The sequence below is a fragment of the Molossus molossus genome, unplaced genomic scaffold (genome assembly GCF_014108415.1).
Source record: "Molossus molossus isolate mMolMol1 unplaced genomic scaffold, mMolMol1.p scaffold_m16_p_12, whole genome shotgun sequence".
Classification (NCBI taxonomy): Eukaryota; Metazoa; Chordata; class Mammalia; order Chiroptera; family Molossidae; genus Molossus; species Molossus molossus.
The window spans coordinates 75,055,175-75,078,152 of record NW_023425347.1 but is presented as its reverse complement, the minus strand read 5'-3'; the positions used below and the strand labels follow the sequence as shown (position 1 = coordinate 75,078,152).

Here is a 22,978-nt window from a genome sequence, read left to right as displayed (position 1 = left end):
TGAGTGAGGAAGCTTGTACCACTGGATGTGACACAAGCTTCTTGACACAAATGCCATAACCTGCCCAGTCTCGAATACCCACTTCTGTATCAACAGCGGGAAAACGTTCCGGACCAGCCCGCCAGGACGTGGGACAGCGAGTCCCCAGCGCCTGCGCATTCGGAGCCCTGCGCCGCGCGCACTCAGGCTCCACCCCGGGGAGGGTCTGCGCGCCCACTCCGCCCCCCACCTCTGCGTGCGCACCGCCTAGGGCCCGCCTCCGTGAAAGACTGCCCGGCGCATGCGGCCGGGCTGCTTCACTGGCTGCTGTGTCCCCCGCACGCTCGTCTCCCTCCTAGCTTAGCGGGCAGGAAGATTTGAAGCGGGACTCAGGTAGGCTGACACCAGAGATCCCGGGGGAACTGTTCTCCCGTGCAGAAATCGGCGGCGCGAGCTGAGCCCAGCGCCGGACAGCCCCACCGCCGGGTGACGGACGCAGCGCCCACCAATCAGGGCTGATGTGGTAGCCGGCCTGCCCAATGAGTTACGTGCCTAACGGGAGTGGGGCGGGCGGCCAGGCCGGCTAGGAGCCGGCTCCCGCGCGCGTGGCCGCGTGGCCGGGCGCTGCTGGGGAGACGGGCCCCAGTGGGCGTGGGGCAGCTGGAAAGGCCACGGGGTCTGGGTTGGGAGGTCCAGCCGCGGGAGGCCGGGGATGGCTGGTGGACCGAGAGGGCCGTGGGGCGCTGGAGCCCACGGATGCCGCTCTATTCGGACTGCCCGGGCCACGTCCCTCTGGCCTCACGGCACGGCCGTCACCTCGCTGGAAACGAGGTTCAGGGTCTGAGACAGGCTTGTCGCGGTGGGATGGGTTCCGCGGCCTGGCCCCAGCCCCTCCGGCGCGCCCCGATTCCCGTGGAGGAAGGGGCCTTGGAGCTCGCGGGGCCTGAAACCTCCCGGTGCTGTCCCCCTCACCCTCACAGCCGGCCGCCTCCCTTCCGGGCCGCCCTAGGTGAAGATGTTGCATTTTAAAGTTAAGTTCACTACGTCTGCGTGGCGCATTTTTGTCTACACTCATTATTTTCGAATCCTAGCAGTCCTGTGACACACGCCATGTGGAGAGTCTCGCCCCCATTTTACAGATGAAGGACTCGGGCTTCAGGCCGCTTAAGTGACTTGACAGGTCTCAGTATACAAGTGATGGAGCTGGAACTGGATCTCATGACATTTCACAACCACCACAAAGAGAAGCTTTTTTCCATCTTTGTTGAAGTCCTCTGATGCATCTTGATTTTTGTTACATTTATGCTTGAAAAACCTTCCGATGTTTCCATCGCCTTAAAGTTCAGATTGGACATTGAAGTTTGCACATGATTGGGCCCCTTGCTTACTCTTGCAACTTATTTTCCACTGTCTTCCCCTGCTTCCTCTCCTCTCTGGTCTTGGCTCTACCTGTTTTCTGTGGCTATCCTTCACTTTCCTGTTCTCTGTGTTCCCGTTCCCATGCTGTAAGTCATGCAGTCAGTTCTTCAAGGCCCCGTTGCAAGTCTCAGGTCAGCAAGGCAGGAGCAGTCTGGGTCCTCTCCCTTTGGACTTCTCTTACTTCTACGTGGGCGGTGGTACTCTATCCAGGTGTTGTCACTGAAAGCTTTCTACTCTCTCATCTTCCCGTTTTATACCCACACGTGTTGTCCCTCTGCTCTCATCATCACTGGATTACCCTTTTTTGTAAAGGTTTGGTCTCTAACTGGACTGCCGGCAGCTTGAAGTATGGGCCCAGATCTGATTAATTGTGGTCCCCAGAGTGTCTGGCACAGTAGCACATACATACTTACAGTAGTGGCTAGTCCAGGAATGTGATGAGTCCTGTCAGCCCCTTCCCAGTTTTTGAGTATATTGAATATTTATTGTCAGGAACTGTGGGGGACTGCAAGAATCACCCCAAAAGAGAGGTGTTACCCTTTTAGAATTGGGGCAATTCAAAAGTAAATGAATGAGATGAGTCTTCTCACTCTGTAACCCACTCAGAGTGACTGAGGAAATTCTAGGAACATCTGAAATTTACTAAGACCAGGCATAGTCTCCGGAATATGTCTGGCTAGGACATATATAAAATATAGCCAAGTCTGATATTCATGTGTCAGGAAGGAACCGTTCAGCTGTAAGGGAACAGTCAGAGGAGTGTTTCCCCCAAACGTTAGGGACTTGGGGGTCAAACAAGTTGGGGGAAACTGCATACTGTACTCCATTTTGGAAGTCACATTGAATGTTACCTTATTAAAAGCTCCTAGAGATCTTGCATTGAAGAAACCAATAGACTGTTTAACTGGCACCCCGGCATTTCTGTTATTTATCTGTTTCCAAAATCCGTTTTGGGAACCACATATGCATCTTGTAGAAACCAAGAATCATGCTTTTGGAAATGCTGCAACAGAGGATAGAAGGAGCAGGACATGGTCACAGTGTCTTCCTATCAGGGGGAAGATATTCTAAGTATTCTTATCTCCTTGCCAAGTATGTTCATTCTTGCTTTGGGGAGGCGTTGGGAGGGGGAATGCTCTAAGCAGAACTATTTCCTTATTCCTTTTCTTAGCTTATTTTTATTGTAACTTGGCTTCACATGAAGTGTTCCCAGAGAAGGACCTGACCTTGCCAAAGCAAGCATTCTCTTTTCTCCTCGCTGATTGTGCTTTTCATTTTGATCACATTTAGGTTTGTTGACCAAATGATGTTTCTGGGTTTCTGAAGCTGTGGGCCAGTGATAAACTGGTGAGACTGTCGCCATATCTTCCACACCTTGTCTATGCTGTGGTTTTATCAGCCCCTTGCTTCTGCTGTTCTTGCATCTATCCATCCTTTTATCTCTCATCAAGCCTGTTTCTTCCAGATACTGCCACAACTGTCTGGCTCTTTGAATTCAATCTAATTTGCCCTCTCTTTGAGTCCTCTGCCCCTTATCTCCTTCATACTGGTTTATTATCTGCTGTCCCTTTCCTCCAGTAAATACAACTCTTCAGGTCATACCTGGGAGAGATTGCAGGCAAGGAGTAAGTTATTATTAAACTACAGAAGACAGCTACCTTTAATTAAAAGATTTTTAGGTTTAACTGAAACTTTAAATGTTGAAGGCCTTTCCTTTTATTCTGTCTTCTATAACCTAGAGGAGCTGTGTTTTCTTGGTGCTACATTGTAGTTTAGCCAAAGACACTATTTCTTTTATGGGAAATCAGAGTGCTCATCCAAGGGTGAAATTGTTTTCCTCATGTAGAGAAAATAATGAGGTACTGCCTGGTATTCCATTGTCTGGTGGTGATGTCAGCCAACATTTGAGGTCCAGGCATAGTGTTCTAGCAATAGCTTAAAGCAATTTTTTTACTAGGTTGACTCTCAGGGTTGTCAAAGTTTTTTTTTGTTTTTGTTTTTAAAAAGGAGGCACATTATTTGATTAGCAGTTGTTTTTTAACTCATATTTGACTGAAGCCATTCAGTGACCAAAAACCCACAAACACCTTTCCGAAGTCATGTGACAAGACAGGGAAATCAAGGCTCCAAGAAGGTTATAGCCAGTAAGTGGCAGAGCCGGTATTCGAACCTAGATAAATTTGATTTGTTAAGATATATTTAATCTGTAATTTTTCCTTCTCCCAGGTCAAAAAGTAAAATGAAGTACATTCTAGTTACTGGTGGTGTAATATCAGGAATTGGAAAAGGAATCATCGCCAGCAGTGTAGGCACAATATTGAAGTCATGTGGTTTACATGTCACTTCAATTAAAATTGACCCATACATTAACATTGATGCAGGAACATTCTCCCCTTATGAGCATGGTAAGCAAAGTGCATTTTTCTTTCTTTTTTCTTTTAAAAAATAATTGTGTAGTACGTAGAAGAACATGTCAGTTAGCCCTTGGAAATTATGTGTATTTTGTATAACATAACTTCCATTTCTTGCCTTCTAAAAAGGTAGCAGAATGATGCTTTTTCCCACCTGGACAGAGAGGAAGCAGAAGTCTTAATATGCAGTGTAGTGATTAGAGTTTAGCGGTTTCTGTAACAGAAATAATATAAATTATCTTTTTGGTGGCTGAGTGAAAATTTGTTACTTCGATTGAAAAAAGGTAATCTGGTGACATAACTTTCTTCAAATGTTTGAGAAGAGGGGTTATATTTATTTTTTCTGGCCCCAAGTTTTAGAAATAGGATGAATGGAAAGATGATCAGGAAATAGATACTTCCGTGAAGAAAGAAAGGTCTTTATAATAGCCAGCACCTTCCAAGTTGGAGGTAACTGACTTCTAGAAGTTGCGAGTTCCTTTGATGGAGGTGTTCATTCAAACAGGCTAAAGGACCTCGTTGTAGGGATTTAGGCAACAGATACATGGTGGAGTTGGGTGAGGTGTAAGCTGGAGTTTCTGTTTTGCTAACAGAGTTCGGGTAATATAAATGAGCATCTTTCAAGGTAAGTGAAAAGTTGAAACTGTTAAGGGAGAGTAGGAGAGTACTGTCAACTGTGACTGTGACTGAATTACCAAAAAGATTGATTGCTTAGCCCTGGTAGGTTTGGCTGAGTGGTTAGAGCATCAGCCTGATGACCAAAGAGTCGTGGGTTCGATTCCAGTCAAGGGCATGTACCTCAGTTGGGGTCATGTGGGAAGCAACCAATTGATGTATCTCTCTCACATCGATGTTTCTCTCTCTCTCTCTCTGTCCTTCCCCCCTCCACTCCATCTGAAGATAAAATGGAAAAATATCCTCGGGTGAGGATTAAAAAAAAAAGATTAATTGCTTAAAATTGGGGGTAGATGTACCGTTAAAATGTATTTCTTAAAGTTTTTTTTTGTTTGTTTTTGTTTTTTTGTGGTACATGCCTCTAGCGGGAACTGAACCCAGGACTCTCTGGTCCACAGGTCAACGCTCAACCGCTGAGCCAAACTGGCCAGGGCATATTTCTTAAGTTTTTAAATTCTCTTCTTATACTCCTACTTTCTAATGTTGAGGTAAAAATCTATAAGGATGAGTGTCACCAGGGCAAATACTTTTATGTAATAAATAGAGCCAGGGAAAGAGGGACACTCTGGAGCCATATTTCATAGAGTTCCTGAGCAGAGGATGAGTTTGCTCTCCCTGAGGTGGAAACTAAGACATTTTTTTCCCTTTCCTATTTTTGAGCTTGTCTCTTATTGTGATGGTAGGAATGAACCATTCCAGGTAAAATTTCTAGAATGATGTTTCAAGGAATGAATGTTAAAGAGATGGGGAAGACTTTTACTTTAACTACTTTGTTTAGGACTAAAGTGTAGCCTAGAAGCTGGCTTGTAGAATCAATATGACCTTTATATTTATTTTATATATGTATATTTATATTTGTATATATATTTCAAGCTTTACATCAAATCATGATTTTATCACACTTCAAACCTTGCTCTGCTCAAGTAGCAGTGTTCGTAGAAAACAACAGATGCCATAGTAACTGTACAGTCCCATATATCCACAACCTTTTGGGCCGTGATTCCCTTCCATTCCATGCTATTAGAACTCTTTTTGATTCAGACTGAGTTTGTTGACAGACTGGAGTATGAAGTTACCTTTTGGAGAATGGTTGGTGATTTTTTTCATTTGTTTCCTATTTAGTTATCTAGAAATAAATTCTTTGCTTTGTGTATAGGTAATACAGACTTTGTTCTAGTGGAGTGTTTTGGCATGCAAGTTGTGCTGTGGCATATGTATTTTTCACTTACCCTAAACATTTTCACTGTTTACTGCAGGTGAAGTTTTTGTGCTGGATGATGGCGGAGAAGTTGACCTTGACCTGGGTAACTATGAGCGTTTCCTTGACATCTGCCTCACCAAGGATAATAATCTAACCACTGGAAAGATATACCAGTACGTCATTAACAAGGAACGCAAAGGGGATTACTTGGGGAAAACTGTCCAAGGTAATGCTGGATTTGCTTTTAAAGTTTAAAAATTTTAACCAGTTGAATTTTTGTATGTGTGTATTGTTATTTAAATATGCCTTTAGTTGACTGAAAAAAATAACTTGAAGAAGCCATCACTGCCCTGTGGATGGCCTTGAAGCTGTCAGTCTGGTGACAGGATTTGAGTCCAGAGAGCTGTCGTTATACAGTGATGAGTGTGAAGTGATGAAGGCAAGTAGATTAGGGCAGTAAGACAGACTCTGTGTGTGTGTGTGTGTGTGTGTGTGTGTGTGTGTGTTGTACCTATGTATAGGCAGTGATAAGGAAAAGAACATCCATCGTGAGCACTGGGTTTAGGCTAGTCATCAGTGCAAATGGGCGGGGGGGTCTGAGAAGAGGGTCTCCGGGTCCTCCTGATCTCTCACTAGCCCGGCTTCACTTATATCTGTTTGCCGTCTTAGGGTTTTGCACAGCATTCATTTGAGAAAATTGCTGATTTGAAAAAGGGTTGGAGGACCACTGGTCTAGTGTGGCATAAGTGCAAATTTGGGTGGGAGAGGCTCTGAAAAGTGGCTTTCATCTGAGTTATGAGAATAAATCTGCTTTTGGCTTTAGGCTTTGCTGGACCAAAAGCCGAAGGTTCGTGCTGACCATGGGCAGCCCTAGACCAGATTCTAGCCTAATCAGGTCATGTTTACACCTTAGCTCTGCCACTAACCAGCTTTATGAACATGGATGGATTACTTAACCTCTCTGAGATCTGGCTGCCTTTTCTATAAATTGAAGATAATAACAGTGTCTACCTCTCTGGGATGTTAGGATTAAAAGAGAAGTCAGTAAAGTATTTCTCTTGAGTTCCTGACACATACAAAGGGATCAATTTGGAATTAGCATGATCTTGATTATACAGTTTGTTGTTCTGGGCTCCAGTGTACTTATCCCTTTATTCATCAAGTATGTTGTGAATGCTCACTGTGGTCAGACCGGCCTGGTGTTGGGAATACCTGATGAATACGATCACATAGGCCATTGCGGTTGTGGAGGTCACAGATGGGAGGAGATGTCTGATAGGCTGTGACAGAAGAGGAGTGAAGAGAGGTTGAGAGAGCGGTGGGCAGAGCCAGTTGAACGAGTGCTGAGGGAAAGCCTGCACGGAGAGGCTGCGGGAGCTGAGAGGCCGCCGTGGGAGGGATGGGAGGAGGGGGCACACTAGCATGCACAAAGGGCCGAGGCTGCGCAGGGCTTGATCAGGGAAATGGCAGGGAGCCATGTGGGATGGCCAGATAGGTGAGTGAGGTGGGCTGCAGCCAGGTCCCACAGCCTGGGGTTTGGATTTTACTCAGAGCATAAACTCAGGGAGAGTTTTCTGATTTGCATTTTTAAAAGATCACTTTGGCTGTTGTGTGTGGAATAGATAATGAACATCCTTGTGTTTGAGGCACTGCTGGCTGTATATCTAGCAAGTTAAACAGTAATCTTTGCCCCTTAGGAATTTGCCATCAGAGCCTGACAGCTATGGTTTTTAAAAGTGTTCAGCAATAGCTGGCACTTAGGGAGCACTGACATGCGAGGCACCCTGCTGGGCATTTTACCAGTCTCATAATTTCCACAACTTCATAAAGTAGAAGCTGTTACTTCCAGTTCATGGGTAGGGAAATGGAGCTTAAGAATAGTTAAGTAATTTCCCCCAAGATCCACCCCTAATGAGTCGTGGAACTGAGATGTGAGTCCAGACATTCTGAGCCCAGATGTTGGGTTCCTAACCACTGTACCACACTGCATTGTCTCTTTGCAGTGGATTGTCTCCCCTTTGGGAATCAGGAAACATAATGGACAGGGTCCTAGTTTCTCTTGTTCCTAGAAAGCACCCTGGTGTGACGCACCCACCGTCAGCTGTAAGCAGTAGGGTGGCCACGGGGTCTGCCGTGTGCTGTGCAGCCAGGCTAGGCTCCAGGGGCAGGAGCTCTGATGTGGGTCAGGACGCCACTCTCGACCCTGCTCTCTCTGGGGTTTCCAGCCACAGCTTGTGAATCTGGAAAGGAGGCTGCGGGGAATGTGAGCCCAAAGATTTCTTTAAAGGCCATTTAAGAGTGGTCTCAAATACATTTTTGTGACCCCTCTGCCTCTCTGTAAAGGCAAAGAGTGTAGGCAAAGGCAAAATTTGTTGTTGCCTTAAGTGTGTCTGCCTCACTGATGCTGACAGACAAGTGTGAGTTACATACTTCTTTTCTCCTTCTCAGTTGTCCCGCACATCACAGATGCAGTCCAGGAGTGGGTCATGAGACAGGCATTAATACCTGTGGATGAAGATGGCCTAGAACCTCAAGTGTGTGTTATTGAGGTGTGTATAGTTTTTTCTAATCTCCGTGATTCCTGAGTAGATGACCAAGTTATACATATTCATCTCCTTAGTCATCCATCAGCACCAAGCCCTTGACTCTTCTAATGCGACGTGGCAGGTGAGGGCACAGTAGGTCATGGGGATCGGCTTTGCTGTCAAAAATGATACTTTGAGCGATTTTCCCTTTTCAGCATTTATACATTCACATGGTATGGACTGCGACACATTTTTGTCTCTGAATGAACGAGCCTCCTTTGGTTCAGTTTCTGTACTCTTTTTTTTTTTTTTTTTTGTACGTGCCCCTAGCGGGAACCGAATCCAGGACTCTGGTCCGCAGGCCGACGCTCCAACCGCTGAGCCAGACTGGCCAGGGCATCTGTTTCTGTACTCTTGCTTTGCTGATCCTCGCTGTTGGATCTCAGTGTTCCTGCAAAAACAGGAGACTCGAAGGTTCCAGCGGTTTGTCTGTAACCGATGATTTTTGAATATAGAAGTTATTTGTGGCTAAGTGGATAAGATTTAGATTTCTTTGCTTTGTAATTCTCCTACAAATAAAGTTCCTAGTACATCTTTCACCTGACCTTTTTCTTAAAAAGATTTGGAAAGATTCATGATAACATTGGGGAATAGTAAGCCCATCCAAAAATGTAATCTTTTAGCACAAAGAAATGTCTAATTACTATTAATTGACCCTATATGGGCCCAAAGAGTCCATATTACTGCTACTGACATGGAATTGAAATGACAGTGTAGTTGTTAGAAAACTAAACCACAGGAGGAAGGTTTAGTGCTTAACCTCTAAATAATTTGTTCCTGTAGCTCGGTGGAACGGTGGGAGACATAGAAAGCATGCCCTTTATTGAGGCCTTCCGTCAGTTCCAGTTCAAGGTCAAAAGAGAGAACTTTTGTAATATTCACGTCAGCCTAGTTCCTCAGGTAAGTCATTCAGACTTTCTGTTGTGGGGATGGAGAGGAGGGAGGAAATGATGATTTTCACTCCTTTTATGTTTTAATTATTTGAGCTGCAGGAAACAAACAAAACAAAACAAAACAAAGAACTTCTGCCCTGGCCAGTTTGGCTCAGCGATTAGAGTGTTGGCCTGCGGGCCGAAGAGTTGCAGGTTCGATTCCGGTCAAGGGCATGTACCCAGCCTTGGTTGGGGTTGTGAGGGAGGCAACCAATCGATGTGTCTCTCGTGTTGATGTTTCTCTCTCTCTCTCTCCCTCCCTCCCTATCTGAAAATCAATGGAAAAATATCCTCGGATGAGGATTTTTAAAAAATCTCCTTTATGAATCTTAGATTATTATAATCATGCTTTTTGAAAAGATCCAGTGGGAAACATTTGGAAAATTAATCAGGGGCGTTGCAGTTAAAGCTGGTGGATTGAACGTGTCCATTTGTCTTTAGCTACATGGTGAAGTCTACAACAACTATAGTGAAGGGAATTTTTATATAGACAAAAATTCCTCAAGATAGATTCTGTGAGAGGAGTCAACAGTAACAAAAATTAGGAGGGCAGAAAGCAGATGGACATGTAGAAACTGACTTAGTGGACCTAGGAGAGCTGGATCCTAAGTCTGCATCAGGAAAAGCAGAGAAGCAACCGTTTGCCCTGCAGAACCCCCGAGGCTCCGAAATGGGCAGTATCAGATACCTCTGAGAGTGGGAGTAAGGGTGGGATTCTTAACTGCTGTTCCGGAAGCAGTTAGACCTCAACAACTCCCTCCCTAATGTGCACAGTGGGGCATTAGCCCCTCCTCCACCTTGGCAAAAGACTGGAGCTTTATTTCTCTGAAGAGGGATTTTGGATGAATAGACACTAGGGACAGTGAGGGCAGTAATACTGAACTAAAAATGTGGTTAAGTGTAATTTTATGCTCTTGAGACACCCTACCTTCTTCCGCCACTTGGTTCCCAGAATCATCACAACCAGGCTTGGACCTTCTACATAGGAGATTGTAAGATTCTTCTTGGGATGTATAACTGACCCAGGAGAAAACACACTGCCTTTAGGGCTCCCCAGTGAAACAGGCCAGCCAGATTCCCAGAGTGAGGACCCTGGTGGACAAATCCACCTACTTTCATAGAATTTCCAGTTAGCTTTTTTTTAAATCCTCACCTGAGGACATTTTTCCTTTTTTTTTTTTAGATAGAGTGGGAGGGAGAGAGAGAAACATCGAAATATCGATGTGAAAGGGACACATCGAGTGGCTGCCTCCCGCATGACCCAACCGGGGTGGGGGACAAACTGCAATCGAGGTACATGCCCTTAGTGAGAACTGAACCCAGGTCTCTCTGGACCGCAGGCTGACACTCCAACCGCCGAACCAAACTGGCCAGGGCCCAGTTAGCTTTTAAATATGAGCTAGCAGCCAGTGATCACTAGACATTTGGAGAAAGTATGTAACATGCAAGAGCTCAAAACAACAGGATGAAAAAGAAACTTAGAGGAAATTGAGGCTCTGCAGGAAGCAGACAACTTAAATCAACCCGTCATTAATATCCTCAGAATTAAGGGGAGATAAACTGCATCCTTTTAACAAAGCTGCGTACTCTAAGAAGGGAACATTCAGAGAAAAGAATAGAATTCTTGAAAATTGAAAATTGGATAGCAGAATTGAAAAATTTAAGAGAAAGAAGGTTGAGTAAATACCCTAGAAAGTAGAACAGAAAGATCAAGAGAGAGGAAATAGAGAAAAAGCAAGAAAGTGAGAGGAATAGTCTAGGAGTTCTAACATCTAAATAATAGGATTTCACAAACAAGAACACATGGAGAGGGAAAGAGTCTGCACCAGGGATCTGTGAACTATGTCCCACAGGCCAAATCAACCCAGCCTGTTTTGAAAATAAAATTGTATGGAAATACAGCCACACCCTTATGTTTATGTATCGTCCACGCTGCTTTTGTATTAAAAGAGCAGAGTTGAGTAGTTGTTGTGACAGAGACAGTATGGCCAACAAAACCTAAAATATTTATTATTTGGTCCTTTATAGAAAAAAATGTGTACTCTATACAATTCTAGGAAATTTTCAGACATGAGTTTCTAGATTGAAAGGGCCCACTGAATGCCTAGCATATTGAATGAAAATTGAACCACACCAAGGCACATCATTGTGAAATTTCAGAATAGTGGTGCAGAAATTTTAACAGGCTCTAAAGAGAAACATCTGGACTCAGTATGGCATTCAACTTCTCACTAGCGACATTGGAAGCTAGAAGATAGTGAAGCTATTTCCTTAAAAATTTTTGGGAAAATGATTTTCAACCTACAATTTTATACCCAGCAAATATGAGAGGAAAATAAAGATAACTTAGTACATGGAAAATTCAGCATACCAACAAAACAAAAAAAAACCAAGAAAAAAAAAACAGTTGGACCAGAAAGAAAAAGTATGACACATGGTTTAATGGTGGACAGTATTTAAATATTTTCAAAAGTCATGAACACTGAAGAGGGATCATGAGGTGGGGGCTGCAGGCACAGGATGGTGCATGTGTAGTAACTAACAAGGAAATCGATAGAAAATGCCTCAAACTAAATGTCGGGAAGTAGCAGTAAAGCATACCAGAAGCATCAGTGGAGAGTGTGAAAGAGTGGGTGTCTCTAGGGTTTGGTGCCACTGGTCATTAGAACAAACTTTGTAGAGTCATTTGACTTTAAAATATACATGCATGTGTAACTTACAAAAAATACAAAATAAACTAGATAAATGATCAAATGATCTATTTTCCTATTAAAAAGGGGTTCAGGGAAAAGTCATACTTGAGAATTCCTATCATACGGAAATTAACTTTTTTTTACTTTTTGTAAAATAGCCAAGTTCAACGGGGGAACAAAAGACTAAACCCACCCAGAATAGTGTTCGGGAACTCAGAGGCCTTGGGCTTTCCCCAGATCTGGTAAGATTTCCTGATTATCTGCTTTCAGCGTAATGTCGTGTGTCGAACTAATTTCTCCTCTGTGGCACACAAACCCTTTGTTTCCTGGGCATGTTTTTAGTTAATGGTGGAGAAATTGGTCTAGTTCTTTGAATGTGGCTGTAGTTTGCAAAGATTTCCTCACCTGGCATGTCATGGTCATGTCTTATTTCTCCTCTCAGCCAGTCATTTATTCTCTCTTCCCTCCTAACCAAGAGCATTGAGGAAAACCCATTTGGCTCTTGTAGTTCAGTAATCTGTTTTTCCAGTTTGGGATTTAGGAATTTTAGTTTTGCAAACAGGCAATACTGTCATAATACACATGCATTGTGCTAGGAGTTATTTCAACAGTGTGATGTCTGTTTTAATTTCAATCAGGAGAAAAGCCCAGGTTTGTAATCCCTTCTGTCTAAACATCTTGCTTTCTTTACTGCCAGGTTGTGTGCAGGTGCTCAAATCCTCTCGACACATCAGTGAAAGAGAAAATATCGATGTTCTGCCACGTTGAACCTGAACAAGTGAGTAGACATTCCATCTTCATAGGAATCATGTTTTGCTTCCGATTATCCTGAAGTCTCTTAACCAGTTTCGTGAGGCTTGCTGTTAGTTCAGGATTTGAGACCATAGACTCTTCCCTAGAAGAACTGAGCCCATTGGCTCTGTGACTCCATTACCTTGTCTTGTGGCTCCCCAATGTACTTTACCTCTCCTGCCTCTTCTCCCCACTTATTGTACTGCTTCGCTGAATGAGTATCCCCGTCTCTCTCTTGGCCTCACAATCCTATTCATTATCTTCTTTTGGGGCCCAGCTAGACTCAGTATTATCTGAGCAGCTTTACCTGTCAAACCTCCTCACCCTTGAATCTCAGGTGAATCCTTCTCTGAGCTCACAGGTGCTGCTGGTGAGCCCATTATACTGCCCCTCTACGTGTGTCTGTGTGTTTGCCCTTGTAGACTTTGAGCTTCTTGAGGGCAAGGATCAGCTTATTCAACTTTATATTCCGGGGGCGTGGTGTCCGAGGTGTTGTAGGCTCTAATCCTGTTTTAGTCTATTGGAGGGTACCTGTGGTACAGGAAATTCAGAATTTTGGAACTGTAATATATCTGTGTGGTGCGTGGTATGGGCGTTCTAGTGGTGGTAAGTTGAAACTGTGGCTTTGGTCAGGTTTGGCTAAAGGAGAGTGTTTATGGTTTTGAAGGATTTTATGATTAAGTTATGGATGCTTTGTTTTGCTACAAGGTTGTTTGAGGATCAGGAGACTGAGCAGGGGAGCCCAGTGGGCCCAGAGAGGGGAGAATGAAGCAGCAGGGCTAAACTGAGAGACCTTACTTACAAGACGACCAGGAGTATGGATGTGAATATAAAAGTATGAAAGTCAGTGACCTGGCATTGAAGTGAATAGAGGAAGAGGAGCACCTTCACCAGTATGGAGCAGCTGTCAGCTCCCCCTCAACATGGCTCTCGCTTCGGGGAATGAGGGTGGCCTGGGGCCTGAGGTCCGTGTTCCTGGGTGTGATTCCTGAGCTGGGAGCCCTCAAAGGGATTCATAACAAATAAGTGTAACATCAGAATAATTTCATTGTTATGAACAGCCTTTTTATCATGCATTGCAACTACTATTATTATTAATTTATTTTTTTGCTATTTGGGAAGCACCGATTCAGGTAGAAACCCAAGCAGTGTTCCAATTAAAGGGTGAAAGCAAGAGGTTTCTGTGAGGAAGAAACAAAGAATAATTACATGAATAGAAGGAAGGAATTCCTGTTGGTGTTAATCAAGTCCAAGAAGTAATTTCTATAGGTGCAAATAAGCTGAGTTATTCTTTAGCTATGCGTGGTGGTGCTAATTCTAAGCAATGCCTTTAATTTTTGTTCAGTAGTCAGAATGTGTTTTTCCTGTTAGTTTTGCAAACAATTGTTTGGAACCCAGTGTTGGTTTGGCCCAGTCCAAAGGTTATTTTGCCCAGTTTAAACATTCTTAAAGGTTTGAAGAGTAAGACATGTACGGCAGTTCCGACTCCACTTTGAAATGACTGTTTGTCAACGTAAGAACGTCCAAACCTGTAGAGAAATTTTGAGTTAATTAGTGTTTATCTGAGCCCAAACGGGACACACCTGGAAGCAAAATCTCAACACACTGAAAAAAATGTTTCCTCACTTCTTCAATTATTTTAGATATTTCTACCCTAGCAAATGAAGGTAATTCAGTTCTGTGATAGAGTAGGTTGTCATTAAAATCATTCACTTTAAAAATGTGACACATATGTCTATATTTAAATTTGAATTTCAAATCTTATGCCTGTTTTTTTATTATTTACTTATTTATTTTTCAAGGACATTTTTCAGTTTTTTGTTCAGATAGAGTGGGAGGGGGAGAGAGAGAGAGAAACATCGACCTGAAAGGGACACATCGAGTGGTTGCCACCCACATGATCCAACCGGGGCCGGGGACAAACTGCAACCCAGGTACGTGCTCTTAGTGGAAACTGAACCTGGGTCTCTCCGGACTGCAGGTTGATGCTCTAACCGCTGAGCCAAACTGGCCAGGGCCTTATGCCTGTTTTTAAAATTGTGTTGCTTAGCTTATTGTTATGAGTTCTTTAAAAATTCTGAATGTAAATCTTTTATCAGATACGACTTGCACATTTTTCCCCCAGTCTGTGGCTTATCTTCTTATTTTCTTAATGGTATCTTTTGGAGCACAAAAGCTTTTACGTTTTTATGAACTCCAATTTATCCTTTTTTTAAAAATATAGATTGTGTTTTTGGTATCATATCTAAGTACTCTGTTAAACCAAGGTCATAAAGATCATCTTCCATGTTTTCTTATAGAAGTTTTACAATTTTAGGTTTATGTTTAAGTCTAGGATCCATTGTCAGTTAACTTTTTTTTTTTTAATCCTCACCCGAGGATATTTTTTCCATTTATCTTTCGATAGAGTTGGGGTAGGGGGTGGGGAGAGAAGAAACATCTATGTGAGAGAGACACGTTGATTGGCTGCCTCTCCCATGGCTCTGACCAGGGCAGGGCCGATGCTCCAACCTCTGAGCCAAACTGGCCAGGGTGTGAGTTAACTTTTATATATAGTAACTTTTCAATAAAAGTTGAAAGTCATTTTTTTGCCTATAGATATCTAGTAGTTCTAGCTCTATTTGTTGATGTGACTATCCTTCAATAATGTATAATTTTCTTTATAAAGGTGCTTTTTAGACTTATTTATCTTTGTCAAGTTTTTTAGATTTATTTATAGGTAGTTATAGTTTACTACATGAATGGCATATTTTTAAAAATTACATTTCTTGATTAGATATGACTCATGTATGGGAAACCCTGCTGATTTCTGCCCATTGATCTCAAGCCAAGCTATAAAATTCTGTTAGTTCTGATTGTTTACCTGTAAATTCTCGTTTTTTTTTTTTTTTTTTATGGATTAAACATCAATATTGTATGTAGTTAGTGATAATTGTTTCTTTATTTTTCAGTTCATATACTTTTTTTTCTTATCTAATTGTAATGGCTAATATCTCTAGTACATCACTGAATAGAAGTAGTGATAGTGGACAGTTTGCCTTGTTCTGGACTTTTGCATTAATATTAAATAGCAAACTAAATGATGTTTTCTCTGGGTTTTTATATATTTTCCCTAAAATTTCTAATTCACCGAGAATTTTTATTATGAATAGGTTTTAAATTTTTATTAAGCCTGCCTCCACTGAGATATATATTTTCTTCTTCTTCAATCTGTTTATGTAGTGAATTCCACTGCTAAATTTCCTAATGTGGTGGCTGTCACACTCAGCTTTAAAATGTACTAATGACTGCTTCCTACTCCCAGAGATGGTGTGGGGTGCAGCGGGCTCATGGATTTTTCAAAAGCTCCCCCAAGTGATTCCATAGCCAAATTTGAGAGCCACTGTTCTGGGGACAAATCCTACTAGGACATGATTGATTTCTTTTATTTAAACTACATTTGTAGTTTGGTTTGTGATTTTTTTAAAGATTTTTGTATCCATGTTCATAAGAGATTAGCCACTGTTTAAAAATTCTTCTTGAGTTAGTTGGTTTTGGTAATTTATATTTTTCTAGGAAATTGCCTTTTTTTCTGTTTTCAAATTTAGTTATTTTCTCAAGGTCATATAGTTAGTAGGAGGCTGTCAGTCTAGTTAGTTGTTAGTTTGTTTTTATAAATAACCTTTGCTGCTTTTTAAACAGGTGATCTGTGTCCATGATGTCTCGTCTGTCTACCGAGTCCCCTTGTTGTTAGAGGAGCAGGGGGTTGTAGATTATTTTCTTCGAAGACTTGACCTTCCTATTGAGAGGCAGCCACGAAGAATGCTGATGAAGTGGAAAGAGATGGCTGACAGGTTTGCTTCATAATAAGGAGCTGGGAATTCTAGCCTTATTTCTCTTTTTTATAGGGGCTCAGGGAATTCAACTCTTTCTTGTGCTATCAACTTGTGTTTGAAAAGGTGGTACATTGAAGGGGCATTTAAAAAGGCTATCAACCCGGCCAGTGTGGCTCAGTGGATTGAACATCATCCCATGGACTGAGAGGTCCTGGTTTGATTCCTGGTCAGGGCACACGCCTGGGTTGCAGGCTGGATCCACTGTAGGGGGCGTTCAGGAGGCAGCTGATTGATGTTTCTCTCTTACATCAATGTTTCTCTCTCTCCCTTCTTCTCTCTCTAACAAAATCAATAAAAACTATTTTATTTATTTTTTTAATCTTCACCCAAGGACATTTTTCCATTTTTTGTTCAGATTGAGTGGGAGGGAGAGAGAGGAAGAGAGAAAGAGAGAAACATTGACGTGAAAGGGGCACATCGAGTGGTTGCCACCCGTACAACCAACCAGGGCCGGGGACAAACTGCAACTGAGATACATGCCCTTAGTGGGAACTGAACCCGGGTCTCTCTGGACTGCAGGCCGACGCTCTAACCGCTGAGCAAAACCAGCCAGGGCAATAAAAACTATTTTAAAAAAGAGAGAGAGAGAGAGAAAGGCTATCAGCCCTCATGTAGTTGCATCTTGGATGAGGAATTTCTGGTAGAGTTGGCCCAGGTCTGAGGTCACAAGTGCGTTCAGATTACATGCTGACACCCTTGTCTCCCGTCAACTAGAAAATCGGCAGGCATCCTAGTGGCAGTGGGTTAGCGCGCATACCCGAGGCCCACGGAACTGTCTGGCCTTGGCCAGAGCACTCCCGGGCAGCATCCCAAATATCTGAGCTATGTTTGGGAACATGCCACTCACCCTACACCAGAAAAGGATCAGCAAGATGTCAGTCTTCTCGTACTGCCGCTGCCAGAGCTCTCACTTTGAGAACTCTCCCCACTGTCCTCTCCTCCTAAAGCCGTGTGGTACTCACACTTCCCATCAGACATCTTCATGCGGTACTCAGAGCGCCGGATGTGCCTTACCTTAGGTGCAAAATTGATATGGCGACACTAGTAAGCATTTGGGAGGGGGAACCACTCATTCCGCTGCTGCGATATTTTCATTTTGACATTTTCCCTTTCAGTCTTTGTCTATTTCCATGTATATCTTCATGTGGCTACAAAAATGGCACGTGGTTTTAGGATCTTTTTTTATAAAATATTATAAACGTTTTTGTTCTGTTACTGATTACATTTTATAATGGAACTTTTTAATGAATATGGACTGTTGTGTGGATGTCCTATAATTGAGTATTCCCTTCATCACATTAACTCTTGTGAATTAACTCTTGTCTGCCAACTTTTTTGCCCTTTGGAATTTTAATATTTTGTAAAACAATGTGTGTAAGACTTTGAAACCATTTGAGTTTCTAAAATCCTATTTTCTTAAAGAGCCTGCCACATTGATCTGAAATTCTTCCCAGACTTGTTTTTCTTCTCTTTAAAAGGAATTCTGATCTCACGGTTATGTGTGCATTCTAAATAATTTGTTGTTTCTTGACCTTTGATTGATAGATATGATCGCTTGCTGGAGACCTGTTCTATCGCCCTAGTGGGCAAGTATACGAAGTTCTCAGACTCGTATGCCTCTGTCATTAAAGCCCTGGAGCATTCTGCACTGGCCATCAACCACAAGCTGGAAATCAAGGTGAGGGTGGCGCCTGGCGCCGGTGCAGCTGAGGTGTGAACGGGAGCCCTTGGCAGTCCCTGGATGCTGTCTATCTGCTTTATCTTTCTGGAGCTCAGAATGTCTTTTTAGGAATAAAAGAGATTCATGCTGGGCTTCTGGCTTTGAGAGAACAGTAGCGCATTTTCAGGAAACAATGAAGGGGAGAGATCGACAGAGTAGAAGCTGAGGGACAGTGAATGCTTGAATCTGAGTATCAAATGACCAGGTAAAATTGCCCCCAGGGAAGGGCTGCCTGGCTGGCCAGAGGTACTTTGCACAAATGCTAGTACCAGTTAGTTTGTCTGTGACATTGGGATGCTAATATCCACTGCCTAGCGCTGGGGGGTTTCTCCGAAATATGTGTCCAGTAGCCTAGTCAGTGCTTGGAACGTGGGCGGCACCCTGTAAACAGTAGTTACATGTTCTGCTCTGTGACGTGGTGGGCAGAGTGTCAGGGCATGATCCCTGCCTGTCCCTTTGAGGCGGCAGAATGCCAAGGTTCATGGATTCCGGAGCCACACAGTCAGGGCTCAGATTCTGGCTCTGTTGCTTACAAGATGTATGACCCTCGGCAAGTTACTAAACCCTCTTTGTGCCTCAGTTTCCTCACCTTTAAGAAGGGATAGTGATAGTACCTTCCTCATAGGGTTATTGTAAGAATTGAATGAGTCATATAAAGTGCTTAGTACTGGGCCTGGCTTAGAGGAAGTACTATGTGTGTTAGCTCTTCTGGAAACCTCCCACCTGTCCCTTGTATACCTTTCCCCCAGCTGGAGAAGGTGTCCTCATCATTGAATTGGGGTCTGCCCCTATTTCTCTGGGTGTTTCCCAGCGTAATAATTTAGTTTGCTTTGTGCTGGCGAACAGATTCCTGTAGAATGACCTACTGTACATTTTTAAGAATTATGGGATCTCATTACACTGCCCTGCCTTGTTTTTCGCAAGTTCTTTGGATCATTTGTTTCATCCACTTGGAGGTAGCCTGTGTCTGTCGTGTGTTAGATGGTAGAGGTGGGAGGTGACTAGAAAGCCAGTGAGGTGTCTTCGGTGTGACAGGAACACACAGGACGGTGATCCCGCCGGAGCAGATGTGAGGAAGGTAGACTGCCTCACGGAGGGACACCGGGCAGGTTTGGGAAAATGGACAGGGCAGAAGGGAAGGGCATTCCCGACAGAAGGTAGAGCACATCCAAGGGCCTGGAAATAAGGAAGAATTGGGAACTCAGTGGATGGAAAAGTAGGAATTGGGGGATGTCTGGAAACAGGCTGGCGAGGGCCTGGACATGAACCCTGTCAACTGGGCCACGCCTCGATCTTGTCCCTACGTCAGGGCTGTCGGTGCAGGAAGAAACAGGTAGATGAACAATCTAGTTGAAAAGTGGGTAAAAGGTTTGAACAGACACTTTCTTAAAAGTTGCTCATGCCATTTGTGAAAAGATGCTCAACACCTTTCTTTAGTTGTCAGGGAAGTAAATGTAAATTAAATCACTGTGAGATGCCAGCTTCACCCGCCAGAGTAGCTAGGAGTGTTGGTGAGGATGTGGCCCTCAAGCCTTGCTGGTGGGAATGTAACATGGTACAACCACTTTAGAAAACGGCCAGGCGGTTTCCTGTAAAGTTTAACGCATACCCACTATTGACAGCATTTCCACTCCCGGGTGTTTCCTTGAGAAATGAAAACATAGGTCCATAAAAGAGATTTTTATACTAAAGGACCAATTTTTCCTAATAGCCCAGATCTGGAAACAGCTCCAGTGTTCAGCCAGGTCAGTGGATAAACACTCTGGTGTATTCCTGCAGAGGACAGCTGCTGGGCACGAGAAAGGAACATGCCGTGGGACACGGCAGCGTGGCCGAACCTCGCAGCCAGACAGTGGGCTGCATAGGTGTGGGTCCAGCTGTATGAAGTTCTGCAAAATGCAGAACCTGTGGTGACAGAAAGCAGATAGGAGGTGGTTTGCGGGAGGGCAGCGGGAACCTTAGGGGATGACAGTAATTTTTTATATCCAGAGCAAGGTTGTGGGGTGGGTGTGTCACACCTTTGTGTGAGTGTTTGACAAAACTCATCAGAGTGGACACTTAAAATGACCCCTTGTCCACTTGAGGCCTGGGACAAATATCGTGCTTGTATTTTACTGTCTGTAAGTTTTACTTCAGTGAAGATGAAAAGCACTCCGGGGAAACTGAACAGCGAGGACACTCGGGTCTCTCCAGTGCGTCCTAATCAGATGGAGCATCGAGCAGCTAGAGATGGGGCTGGGAGTTAATTCTGAAGGAAACTCTTGTGTTTTACAATAGAAGGATTTTAAAGTTTATTTTAAATTATTACTAGGTTTATATCTATTAGGAGCGTCACTTTAAAATTGAGAAACATGGGGCAATAATAATACTGTTGAGAAATTATGGAAGAGCGTGGCTTGGGTCATGAGGCTGCTTCTCTTCTCCCTCCCATCTGCTCCCAGTACATCGATTCCACGGACCTGGAGCCGAGCACCTTGCTGGAGGAGCCCGTGCGCTACCACGAGGCCTGGCAGAAGCTCTGCAGCGCGCAGTGAGTAGGCTCTGCCTGCGGTTTCCAGGGGCCCGGGTTGTCTGGGTGGGCAGAGTGCTGTGTTTTCATGTGCTGGTAGTAAGTCTACTGGTTTAAATACCTTTTAATTTTTAAGAAGACTACAAACTGGATGATTTAAACCTTACCAAAGTACAGCTCCTCAGTGGAGTTGGGGCTGAAGAGAACCTGTTCTAGTTTTATTGACGTTGTTTGCTGTACGCACCTATTGATGAGGCTTATTTAAAGGTTTTCATCCAGAAGATTTGATGCATATCTGTCAGTAGAGTCTCATGAGTAGTTTGTTTTCGGCTGCGGCTATTTATAATGGCAAAACATGAGCGAGACTTTGAGGTTCACTGGAAGAATTGAATGTATGGCGCCAGGCATGTACGGTTGAGAACGCGGGTCAACGTGGCGCGCAGAGCTCACGAGGCAAGGCCCCTTCCCTCCTGGGAGAGCACAGTGAGCCTGCAGGCAAAAAAAAAAAAAAATTGCATTTATATTAACACAGATTAAAAACTAGTAAAGAGCCCATGCCTGGGACAAATACTCTATGGTAGCAGTATTTCAATTTTATATGCCATCTTTTTTTTAACTTGGTAGGAGCACTTTGTAATGTCACTAAGAAAAGTCCATGGTTTTGTGTGCGTTTTCTAAGTTCATAGTGTTTCCATTCAGCGTGTTGGCAATCCTGAGATCACAGACATAGTCCAGTAGCAAATAACTTCATGGCTTCCGTGTCGTGGAAGTGGCTCCTTGGGTGGTTATTGCTGGACGGACTGGTGGAAAGGAGGTCGCCTGTGGTGTGCTCTCTCGTGCAGTGGAGTGCTGGTTCCGGGGGGGTTTGGTGTTCGAGGGACGGAAGGAAAAATCCAAGCTATCTCCTGGGCTCGGAAACAGAAGAAGCCTTTTTTGGGTAAGGAGTAGGAAAGAGGGAGTGGGGAGGAGGCGTCAGTGAGGGGGAAGGGGGGGGCATCTGTAATACTTTCAACAATAAAGATTTTTTAAAAAGAAGTAGGAAAGAACACAAGGAAGGTGCCCGGCAGGAGCCTATAAGTGAAACGGGGTCACCTAAACCGAACAGGTGCCGGCTTTCAGATGGCAACTCCAGTCAAAGCCTTTTCGGTTCTGTCTGGGAGAAATTCAGGCCCTCCTTTAAAGCGAATAGTTAAAACTTGTGAGTTGCATCTAGATGTCATGGAATTTTCAAAGAATGAAATGTCAGGAAATCTTGTTTATTTACTGAGCTTGGCCTTAGGCAAGACATGGGAGCCCACTGTCCCTCACTTGAAGCGCCAGTTGCCTGGAATTGAGCGAAGTGATTTGGGGTGCTTCCTCGTGCTGTGCTTTTCAGTAATCTGCACTTGGCCAGTTGTAAATGAGAACTTAATGAGGGGGGGGGTAGGAAAATTTGACGTTTTAAGTACTGCATGGAGTATTGTTTATTTCTAAAATTAAATAACTTCCCAAACCTGGAGTCTCTACATACACCCAGACCCAGGTTTTGAAATCGGGCACAGATGCCGCATAGCGGGGTGCTCGCGGTAGCAGGAAGCTGGAGTCTGCGGCTGGAGTGCTGCGAACAGGGACATGGCCCGGCAGCTGCTGGCAAGTGTGGGATGGGGCCTTCGGGGAGCTTCACTCGTTTCTCTCTCCCACCTCAAGGCGTGTGCTTGGGAATGCAGTTGGCAGTGGTTGAATTTTCAAGAAGTGTGCTGGGATGGGAAGGTAAGTGTCTACTTAAAAACCTGTTACATTCTTGCTTAAATGCTCCTGGAGGATGTAAGGCCTGGTGCCTACTGGCTCACTGGAGGCCATGGAGAAGGACAGGCCTGGTCTCTCAGTACCTCTTGGGGTGCATTAGCAGGGGAAAGTGTGGCCCTTCCGAGCGGAACCCCAGGAAGGAGGGAACCCAGCTGAGCAAGCTCTGCGCCCCTGCATTTCCTGCTCTGGAGATCGATCTCACCGGCCGGGAACCGGTCGGTGTCCAGCGGGAACACGCTGGCCTGTGTGAGGCTTTGCAGTTATTATGAACTTGAGCTGTAGAGCTGGTCAGACCAGGGCTCAAATTCTGACTTTATCACTTATTATGGGCGATTCTGGGCAAATTCCTTAGCCTTTCTGGGCCTGGACGTCTGTAAGTGGGGTAAGAAGGGAAGCCGCTTC

At 44.0% G+C, this 22,978-nt stretch overlaps 1 protein-coding gene across 6 annotated transcripts in view; it reads left to right on the top strand.

Moving 5' to 3' along the window:
• Positions 1-235: 235 nt before the first annotated feature.
• Positions 236-22,978, top strand: part of CTPS1 (CTP synthase 1) — a 45,159-nt gene continuing 22,416 nt past the window's right edge. For 5 of the 6 annotated variants that reach the window (XR_004958887.1, XM_036255819.1, XM_036255818.1 and 2 more), the window contains exons 1-12: positions 236-372; positions 3,625-3,803; positions 5,741-5,911; positions 8,134-8,234; positions 9,054-9,170; positions 12,054-12,137; positions 12,593-12,673; positions 16,369-16,520; positions 18,108-18,240; positions 20,724-20,812; positions 21,634-21,728; positions 22,478-22,540. Coding sequence is in view for 5 of the 6 variants with exons in the window: in XM_036255819.1 (XP_036111712.1) it covers positions 3,638-3,803; positions 5,741-5,911; positions 8,134-8,234; positions 9,054-9,170; positions 12,054-12,137; positions 12,593-12,673; positions 16,369-16,520; positions 18,108-18,240; positions 20,724-20,812; positions 21,634-21,728; positions 22,478-22,540 (1,252 nt within the window). In the remaining variant the exon portion in view is untranslated. The remainder of the gene's footprint in view (positions 373-3,624; positions 3,804-5,740; positions 5,912-8,133; positions 8,235-9,053; positions 9,171-12,053; positions 12,138-12,592; positions 12,674-16,368; positions 16,521-18,107; positions 18,241-20,723; positions 20,813-21,633; positions 21,729-22,477; positions 22,541-22,978) is intronic. The other variant, XM_036255822.1, reaches the window with a different exon arrangement.